The 10,248-nt window shown below is 55.5% G+C and overlaps 2 protein-coding genes across 2 annotated transcripts in view; both read left to right on the top strand.

The window, feature by feature from the left end:
- The window catches only part of INTS3 (integrator complex subunit 3), a 45,382-nt gene extending 43,263 nt beyond the window's left edge, over positions 1-2,119 (top strand). Inside the window, exons 28-30 of the mRNA XM_012791227.3 lie at positions 9-81; positions 270-426; positions 524-2,119. Of these exons, the coding sequence (XP_012646681.1) occupies positions 9-81; positions 270-426; positions 524-601 (308 nt within the window). The 3' untranslated portion in view covers positions 602-2,119. The remainder of the gene's footprint in view (positions 1-8; positions 82-269; positions 427-523) is intronic.
- Positions 2,120-2,686: 567 nt separating this feature from the next.
- Positions 2,687-8,041, top strand: SLC27A3 (solute carrier family 27 member 3). Its single transcript, XM_012791236.3, has 10 exons — positions 2,687-3,466; positions 3,794-4,003; positions 4,311-4,469; positions 4,947-5,071; positions 5,697-5,891; positions 5,990-6,080; positions 6,199-6,397; positions 6,637-6,734; positions 6,870-7,000; positions 7,706-8,041. The coding sequence occupies exons 1-10, from the start codon at positions 2,821-2,823 to the stop codon at positions 7,880-7,882; spliced, it is 2,031 nt and encodes a 676-aa protein (XP_012646690.3). The 5' UTR covers positions 2,687-2,820; the 3' UTR covers positions 7,883-8,041.
- Positions 8,042-10,248: the final 2,207 nt, after the last annotated feature.

Below are 10,248 nucleotides of genomic sequence, written 5' to 3' on the forward strand. Positions count from 1 at the left end.
CCCTCTAGTTTTTAGCCAGACCCCAATCCTCCAGGCGCTGCAGCATGTCCAGGCGAGCTGTGACGAAGCCCACAAGATGAAGTGAGGCTCCTTCCGCTTTTGGCTTTAGGAAGCAGTGGGAAGAAGGCCTAGGGGACAGGAGGCCTGCTGGGGACACAGACTTACCTAGAGTTGAAGAAAAACAGAGACCCAGGCCTGGGGGAGAAGAGGGCGGGAGGTGGCCCTAGGACCAGCATGCCCCACTCAGAGCTCATTCTCCTTTCTCTTAGGTTCAGTGATCTCTTCTCCCTGGCAGAGGAATATGAGGACTCTTCCACCAAACCACCCAAGAGCCGGCGAAAAGCAGCTCTGTCCAGCCCTCGAAGTCGTAAGAATGCCACACAGCCCCCCAATGCTGAAGAGGAGTCCGGCTCCAGCAGTGCTTCGGTGAGGCCCCAGCCAGTGCCCAGGAGGAGAAGGAGCAATAGGTGTGGGTGGAGTTGGAGCTAGTGATTTCCCTCCTCCCCCGCCCCATCTCTTCCAGGAGGAAGAAGACACAAAACCGAAGCCCACCAAGCGGAAACGAAAAGGGTCCTCTGCAGTGGGTTCTGACAGTGACTGAGGCCCTATGGTCCCCATCCCACCCCAGTTGGACTGTCCTCTTCTCCTTGCTGAATCAAAGGTTAATAGGGGCAGGGGAGGTAAAAGGGGAACCACGCTCTTCCATCCCAAGCTCACCCGGTGAGGAGGATGAGCTTCCTCCTCTGGCCCAGCCTGAGAAGCTGCCATGCAGCCCCAGCCCCTCCCCTCCTCTCCTGGGGCCCCCAGCCCCTCACACTGCTGCCCCCACTGATGTTTGGGTTCTCACTGAAGCCAGAGGTTATGCAAAATAGGACCACGGCGGAAGTCCTCAGCCCCCTGACTCCTCCCCTAGCCTCCTCCCCAGTCTCTGAAAGAGCCATTTCAACAGAGAAGGGAAATGACAAAGGAGCGGCTGGCCAGAGAAACTAGGATGACAGTAGAGACTCCATGTGTAGGTGTCCCTTCCTGCTTCCCCTTCAGGTCTTGATTTGCTCTGAACAGGCATTTTATGGTCATTCCCTCCATGCACCAGTATGAAATGGCTATCTAATCTGAGTGGTCAGGCTTCCCATTCCCAGCCAGGGGGCAGATGTCATAAGCATTCAGGAAAGAACCTGAAAGGGTGGCCACAGCCCGACATGGTGTGCCCTGGAGGCTTGGGTTGGCCTGAGAGGTTGGCACCTCAAGCCGGTTCCACAGAACTGTCAAGTGGTCCCATTTCCTTGGGTCTGTTTTCTTTTTCTTTTCTTTCTATTTTTTTGGCAGAGATAATCGAGTCTTAAAAGTTGGTTTTAAATGACAATAAAACTAGCCAGAATGTATTTTGTGCTGGAGTTTCCACAGGCATCAGGCACTGACCTCGTGCATGTACAGGTGGTCTTGATTTAATTGGCACCTTAGTTGTAGCCTCATAACATCCCCCTTTTCCCTTCTGCCCTGCCCTCCCTTTTGTCTAGAGCAGGAGGGACATGGCTTTGCCCCCCCCCCGCCCCCCATTCTCCCTGCTACCACTGGAGGTGGGAGCCAGGCACTGACCTGTCTGTGCAGAAACTGATGCTGGCACCATCTCCCTGTAGGCTGAGGTCTGTCCACACCCATTTCTCCTCCAAGAAACTAGAGGCTTCCAAAAACTAATGTCTGTTGTACTCACTCTAATTTATTCAGTCTGTATGCTCCAGTTACTGGAGGGCCTACTGCTTGATGGGGGAGCGATGCTCCAACTTGGCTCCAAGGACAAAAGTGTGCCTGGTGGGTGGGGCGCCTCTTCCTTTCACAGTCTGGCCACTTGCTTGTCCACATGTACGTTGGCCATGCCTTTTGTTCTCCTACTGTCCAGAGGGGTTGGCAGGGGGCTGAGGAGAGAGGAGCGAAGTTTGGACTAACTGCAGGCAGCTCCTCCTGTTCAGGCTGCAAATTTCTCTGTTTACAGAATCAAGGTCTCCCCTCCCTCAAAGCTGCTACTGCTTCCTTTGAAAATCTAAACCACTGGAGGCCTCTTTTTCCTTCCTCTTTCCTTCCCCAGTTTCCTTTGCGCCAATTAAAATCAGGATGGAAAGCATTCACTGGCTGGCCCCAATTATTGTACCCTTGCCCAAAGGGAGGGGCCTCCGCCGTGGCCCCTCCAGAAATCTGGCTGTCTGGGCCTCTACCTCTCCCTTACTTCTCAGTCCCCACCCATTCCCTGGGGTAGCTGCTGTTGGCAGCTGGCGGGAGGGTATGGGTCTGGCTGTCCTGCCGGGACTTGCATTACCAAATGGGCCAGGGGCCAAGTTGTTCAGTCTCTCTTGGGAGAGAGCAATGGTATTCTTCTATCAGGGGTGAAAATGATACTGAGGGAAAGATGGACTGGTATCCAAACGCCCTGGCTCTCAGAACTGGACTCCAAAGTCCAGCCAGATCCCTAAACTGCCTAAGAGGAGAAAGAACTTAAAAAGAGAATGACTCTGGGATAGAGAAAAGGCTCGAGCACCGCCCAGGACCTGGTAGGGTGCGAGCCGCGAGCAGTCCGGGAGAGCGCGCCTACTAGGCGGAGCGTAGGCCGGGAGGGCCGGGTGTCCGGGGCCGCCCCCCTCACGCTCTCCGCTGGTGGGGAGTGGCGGGGGCCTGGGTGGGAAGGGGCGTGTGCCAGCGCACGCGCGCTCCTCCCGAGAAGGCGAGGTCTCACTGCAAGAACGATCGGCCCGGGTTTTTCAGAAGGGACTATCAGGGGTGTCCGAGAGCGGCAGGGCCGCACGGTGCCGAGTGGAGGAAGCCGGCTCCATGGCGGCCCTCCTGCTGCTGCCCCTGTTGCTGCTGTTGCCGCTGCTGCTGCTGAAGCTGCACCTCTGGCCGCAGTTGCGCTGGCTCGTGGCAGACTTGGCCTTCGCGGTGCGCGCCCTTCGCTGCAAAAGGGCTCTTCGAGCTTGTGCGCGGGCCGCGGCTGCCGCCGACCCGGAAGGTCCCCAGGGGGGCTGCAGCCTGGCCTGGCGCCTAGCGCAACTGGCCCAGCAGCGCCCTGCGCACACCTTTCTCATTCACGGCGAGCGTCGCTTTAGCTACGCCGAGGCGGAGAGCCAGAGTAACCGGGCTGCGCGCGCCTTTCTGCGTGCCTTGGGCTGGGACGGGGGACCCAGCGGCGGCGCTAGGAGCGCTGGGGGGGGCGAGCGGGCGGCGCAGGGCGCCGGAAACGCAGCGGCGCTAGCGGAGTGTGGAGGGGACGGGGAAGCCACGGGACGAGCCGCGGTCCCTCTGGCACCTGGAGCGACCGTGGCGCTGCTCCTCCCCGCCAGCCCAGAGTTCCTGTGGCTGTGGTTCGGGCTGGCCAAGGCGGGGCTGCGCACGGCCTTTGTGCCCTCCGCCCTGCGCCGCAGCCCCCTGCTGCACTGCCTCCGCAGCTGCGGCGCGCGCGCGCTGGTGCTGGCGCCAGGTAAGGCTGGAAGCCGAACTGGCTAGGCTGGGGCCAGCCACGGAAAGGGGCGTGTCTGGGGTCACAGAAGGGCTTGGTCCTGTCACCGGGATGTTGTCTCCCTGTTATTCAGAAGTGAGTGGGGCTATGAAGCCGTAAAGCTGAATCTTTGGTTTCCCAGGGATTCTCGAGCTCAGGTCCCAGACCCATTATGGATGTCCATACTCTTCACCCTCACCGAGAGCAGTGCGGATGGGGACTGGGGGTGTGCGGGTAATAGGCTAAGGGGTGGGGAAGGCTACTGGGTCGTGGCCAAGCCACAGAGCTGTACTTTGGCACCCTTTCCAGAGTTTCTGGAGTCCCTGGAGCCTGACCTGCCAGCCCTGAAAGCCATGGGGCTCCATCTCTGGGCTGCAGGCCCTGGAACCCACCCTGCTGGAATCAGAGATTTGCTGTCTGAAATGTCGGCTGAAGCGGATAGGTCGGTGCCGGGATACCTCTCTGCCCCCCAGAGCATGATGGACACGTGCCTGTACATCTTCACCTCTGGCACCACCGGTGAGGGCTGGGCACCATGCTTACCTCCCAGAAACTAAGGCAGAGGAAGGCACCTGGGACCTCCTAACCCTCCCCCCCTCGAAAAGATGCTGATCCCAGCAGAACAAACTTTCTCTCCAGTCCTCCCACCCCTTCTTCGTTTCTCCACCTCCCCCAAACTACCCATGTTTCCAGGACAGTGGGTCCTGTCCTCAATTTGTCAGGCCTCTAGCCTCTTCCTGTGGGAAACCCAGCAGGGGGCAAACAGGAAGACAGAGTTTGGAGCCCAGACCTCTCCTCTGATCTCCCCGCTACCGCCACCCCACAGGTCTCCCCAAGGCTGCTCGGATCAGTCATGTGAAGATCCTGCAATGCCAGGGGTTCTACCAGCTGTGCGGCGTCCGCCAGGAGGATGTGATCTACCTCGCCCTCCCACTCTACCACATGTCTGGCTCCCTGTTGGGCATTGTGGGCTGCTTGGGCATTGGTCAGTCTCCCTGCTACCACCCCCCTTCATTCCTCCAGCAAACATGTATGAAGTGCTTACTATGGTGGGAGTCCTTCAGGGGAGGGGCTCCACAGGGAGGAGGACAGGGCCCTCCTCTCCAGGAGCTCTGTGCAGTGGGGACCGTTACCACTCACCTACAGACTGAGCAACCAGGAGGCCATACGGTTCACAGGAGGGAAGGGCTGTGTCAGTCTAGGAAGAGGCAAATAGAGAAGAGGTGGGACTTGGGGGCAAGGGTGTGTGCAGAGGATGGGGTATTTGGGGCTGGGAAGTAGGAAAGGGCATTAACCCCTCCAAGGCAAGCTGGGAAAAGAAGAGGGCCAACTGGGGCTGCTGAAGGGGTGATTCTGCCAGTTGGTCCTTCCCAGGGAACTGCACCAGGTGGAGGAGGGGGTCGGGGCTCCACTCTCTACTCATAACCTCACCTTCTTCCTCTCCCCTTCCCACTTCTGGCAGGGGCCACAGTGGTGCTCAAGTCCAAGTTCTCAGCTGGTCAGTTCTGGGAAGACTGCCAGCAGCACAGGGTGACGGTGTTCCAGTACATCGGGGAGTTGTGCCGATACCTTGTCAACCAGCCCCCGGTGCGTGGGCACAGTTCCTGGGCAGAGCCACTGACACAGGGCTAGGTCAGGATATCCTGCTAGGGAGCAAGATATATATATATATATATATATTATTTTTTTTTTTTTTTTGAGACAAGAATCTCATTCTGTTGCCCAGGCTAGAGTGCCATGGCATCAGCCTAGCTCACAGCAACCTCAAACTCCTGGGCTCAAGCAGTCCTCTTGCCTCAGTCTCCCAAGTAGCTGGGACTACAGGCATGTGCCACCATGTCAGGCTAATTTTTCTATATTTTTGAGTAGGCCAATTAATTTCTTTCTATTTTTAGTAGAGACGGGGTCTCACTCTTGCTCAGGCTGGTTTTTGAACTCCTGACCTTGAGTGATCTGCCCGCCTCAGCCTCCCAGAGTGCTAGGATTACAGACGTGAGCCACCACGCCTGGCCAGAGCAGGACATTTGACAGGAGGCAGAGACAATTATCAGGGAGTTAGAGGGAGAAGAAACAAGGAGAAGAATGGCAGTGTAGAATAAGGGCATTGGAAGGAGGTCACAGTGGGAGGGGCCTGGGAATGGGGAGCAAGATTTCCCTTTGGAGAGCTGGCATCTTAGTGTTAAAGCTCCCATCCCTCTTCTATTCCTCTCAGAACAAGGCGGAACATGGCCATAGGGTCCGGCTGGCAGTGGGCAGCGGGCTGCGCCCAGACACCTGGGAGCGTTTTGTGCGACGCTTTGGGCCCCTGCAAGTGCTGGAGACATACGGGCTGACAGAGGGCAACGTGGCCACGTTCAACTACACAGGACAGCGGGGTGCTGTGGGACGTGCTTCCTGGCTTTATAAGGTGAGGGATAGAGAGGAAACTGAGACCCGCAGAACAGCAAGATGCTGTCAGGAAGGGGACTCATGCAGCTGAAATGACCCTGGTCTGCCTTCCCCCAGTGCATCTTCCCCTTCTCTTTGATTCGCTACGATGTCACCACAGGGGAGCCGATTCGGGATGCCCAGGGGCACTGCGTGGCCACATCTCCAGGTTCGTGTTCAGGTGGGGGTGAGGCTGGCAGAAGAAGATTGGAGTTGTAGAGTGGGCTGAGATGAAGTAGGCTCTGGGTGAAGTGGGCAGCTGCTCCTGACCCCAGCAACTTTGCCAGGTGAGCCAGGGCTGCTGGTGGCCCCGGTGAGCCAGAATTCCCCATTCCTGGGCTATGCTGGGGGACCAGAGCTGGCCCGGGGAAAGCTGCTGAATGACGTCTTCCGGCCTGGAGATGTTTTCTTCAACACTGGGGACCTGTTGATCTGCGATGACCAAGGCTTTCTTCGCTTCCATGATCGTACTGGAGATACCTTCAGGTATCTGTCCATAACTTCATGACACTTCAGCCTGGACATCTGATCTCTGTGACCCAAACCTCCACTCCCTAACCTCCCACCTCAGCCCAGGTCCTCATCTAATCTCTCATTCTTGGACCTCCTAAACATTTAGTTGCTATGACAGCCTGGCACCCTGACCTCTGACCTCTTTGTCTCCCCACCAAGCTCTTAAAGCCCTGACCCCCAACTTCCAGTTTTAGATCTCTGCTCTCCAACAGGTGGAAGGGGGAGAATGTGGCCACAACCGAGGTGGCAGAGGTCTTCGAGGCCCTGGATTTTCTTCAGGAGGTGAACGTCTATGGAGTCACTGTGCCAGGTGCCTAGTAGGCATGGAAGGTGGGGGAGGCACCCTGCCCACCACTCTGAATTGGTAATGCTTGGGTGCAAGGAGCATGAAGCCTGCATGGTGGCCAGCCACAGCATGGCTCACCCTGGCTCCCACACTCACCAGGGCATGAGGGCAGGGCTGGAATGGCAGCCCTGGTTCTGCGTCCCCCCCACTCTTTGGACCTTGTGCAGCTCTACAGCCATGTTTCTGAGAACTTGCCACCTTACGCCCGGCCTCGATTCCTAAGGCTCCAGGTAACCAGCCATCCCCACCCTAACCCCTCACCCCCATAAGTCTACCCCATATATCAACTTTGGGAGTTTGATGGCTCCCAAGCTGGAGAAAGTAACCCACACATAACACAGTCCCTGAAAAGAATAGTACCTTCCCAGACACGTGCTCTTCACCCCACTTCTTTCCCTGTACCCCCCCCTTTTTTTTTTTTTTTTTTTTTGAGGCAGAGTCTCGCTTTGTTGTCCAGGCTAGAGTGAGTGCCGTGGCGTCAGCCTCACTCACAGCAACCTCAAACTCCTGGGCTCGAGCGATCCTTCTGCCTCAGCCTCCCAAGTAGCTGGGACTACAGGCATGAGCCACCATGCCCGGCTAATTTTTTATATACATATCAGTTGGCCAATTAATTTCTTTCTATTTATAGTAGAGACGGGGTCTCGCTCTTGCTCAGGCTGGTTTTGAACTCCTGACCTTGAGCAATCCGCCCGCCTCGGCCTCCCAGAGAGCTAGGATTACAGGCGTGAGCCACCGCGCCCGGCCCTTTCCCTGTACCCCTTTTTCTCCCAGCCTGGCTCTTTCTCTTCCCTGTCACCTTCTCTCCTAAACCTTGACCTCATAACCCCTTTTCCCAGACTTGCTCCTTAGCAAAATTCAGGCCCCTCACTTGAACCCACTGGGCAGAATACCTTTTCCTTCAACTCCCTTAAACCCCCTCCTCCTCTCCCCAGGAGTCTTTGGCCACCACAGAGACCTTCAAACAGCAGAAGGTCCGGATGGCAAATGAGGGCTTTGATCCAGGTGCATTGTCTGACCCCCTCTATGTTCTGGACCAGGCTGTGGGTGCCTACCTGCCCCTCACACCTGCCCGGTATGGAGCTCTCCTGGCTGGGGACCTTCGAATCTGAGACCTTCTGTACACAGAGTGCCTGAGGGAGGGACTTTGTGGAATGGGGGCCATTGCAGGCACACCAGGGGCTGTCAGAGATCTTCTATATACCAGATTTGTATTCATTATTTTGTAATAAATGGGATGGAGCCAGTCTGGCTCTGTCTCTCTGATTTGTCTTTTTTGTCTGTCTGTGGAACTACAATTTCCCTCAGAAGTTGGCTCCTGGCATGGAGCCACAGGCCCCTGCATTCCTGCCCTGACTTTATGTGGGCCTGAGCACAGTATCTGGACCTTGGTGTTTTTCCTCTCAGATGACCCTGTCTGATCCTTGTCCCTGAAGAACCCCTGGTGATTGGTGATTGTGCTCCTGTGTCCCATCCCAGTTTAACCCCTGAGTGCTCTGTCTTGGGAGCTAGAGGATGGGAGTGGGGGTGACTTGGCTCAAATGGCAGAGGTGGACTGAGGCACATGGAAACACTGTCCCCTGTGGCCAGCTCCAGTCCCCTCTGCTTCACAGTTCTCTGAGAAGCCAGTCAGTGAGAGGGAAGGGTGGGGTCACCCAGCCTCCGGGATGTGGGTATCTTCACCTATCTTCACCCACTTCTACCTGATGGCTGTCAGGCATTCCCAGAAGGAGCAACTCAGGTGCCCCTCAGGTTCTGGTGGAGTTTGAAGCTCCCCCTTGGAGCAGGGCTCAGAGTGCATGTGTGTATGTACTGGCAGGAGGGATGGTGGCCTCTCCTTGGCCCCTGAATGAGGTGTCAGAAAAGTTCATTACCGGCCGGGCGCTGTGGCTCACGCCTGTAATCCTAGCTCTTGGGAGGCCGAGGCGGGCGGATTGCTCAAGGTCAGGAGTTCAAAACCAGCCTGAGCAAGAGCGAGACCCCGTCTCTACTATAAATAGAAAGAAATTAATTGGCCAACTGATATATATATAAAAAATTAGCCGGGCATGGTGGCGCATGCCTGTAGTCCCAGCTACCCGGGAGGCTGAGGCAGAAGGATCACTCGAGCCCAGGAGTTTGAGGTTGCTGTGAGCTAGGCTGATGCCACGGCACTCACTCTAGCCTGGGCAACAAAGCGAGACTCTGTCTCAAAAAAAAAAAAAAAAAAAAAAAGAAAAGTTCATTACCTAAAAGCTTGAGATAATAAAACTCCTGCTTATCCTAGGAACTAAAGTCCCTCTCTGTTTTGAGCTGAGTCCTTAACATTTTCTGCTACTTTTCCTTGGGTATCTTTCCCCTTCCAGCCTCTTTCCTCAGCATGAGCGGTCAGCCCTACTGCCAAGCTTGGATCCCTACTGCGAACCTCCAGCTCCTGTACGCACGCCCCCTCCCACCACCAAGCCTCACTGGCAGACTAGCAGAGGCACACGCTAACTGAGGTGTAGGAGACATCTTCACTCACTGGCCAGTAAATTAGGGATTTAGCTCTTTCTGCTTTCCTCTCGTGTCTGCCCCAGGAAGTGTATAGTAACTAGGGTATGCCTGAGAGCGGGCTGGGGAGGTGGCCACTTGGCTGGCAGTGGGGCACCTCCTGCAGTTGCTCTCCTATAACCTTAGCCCCAATTTCCCAGGCCCAGGCCCATGAGCTGAGCAGCCGTCTCCTCCCTTGTGAAATCACACACCAAGCTCTTCTCCCCACATGTCCTCTTTCATTTGGTCTAAATCTGCACTGTTAGATATGGTAGCTGCTAGCCACATGTGGCTACTGAGGGCATGAAATGTGTCTGGTCTATAGTGAGATGTGCTGTAAATGTGCAATACTCACCAAGTTTTGAAGGCATAGTACCAAAAAAGATGAAAACATTCATAATTGTTTTATAGCACTTACATGTTGAAATACTATTTTGAATGCATTGAGCTAAATAAAATATAGCAAAATTAATTTCACTTAGTTCTGCTTTCAAAATGTGGCTACTAGCCAGGCAAGTTGGCTCACACCTGTAATCCTAGCATTTTGGGAGGCTGAGGTGGGAGAATCGCTATTGCCAACCCTCCAGTTCCTGTATACCACACCCCCTCCCACCACCAGGCCTCACTGGCAGACTAGCAGAGGCAACGCTGAGATGTAAGACATCTTCGCTCACTGTAAAGCCGGGGGTGGGGTGGGGGGGAATATATATATATTTAACATGGCCACTAGAAAACCCGAATTATGTATGTGGCTCTTGTTATATTTCTACTGAGCAGTGTTGGTCTAAGTTCTGACCCATCTCACTCTACAGACCCACAAATACCCAAGTGTAACATGTCAGTTGTACCCATCTTATCCCTGCTCTTGAGAGTCTGCACTTAAGCAAAGTCAGCTGAGAGGAGGAGGATTTTGATGAAGGGGACTGAGCCAGATGGCCGGCACTGGCATTCTGTCTTCTAGACCTGT

This window comes from Microcebus murinus, chromosome 2 (assembly GCF_040939455.1).
Source record: "Microcebus murinus isolate Inina chromosome 2, M.murinus_Inina_mat1.0, whole genome shotgun sequence".
Classification (NCBI taxonomy): domain Eukaryota; kingdom Metazoa; phylum Chordata; class Mammalia; order Primates; family Cheirogaleidae; genus Microcebus; species Microcebus murinus.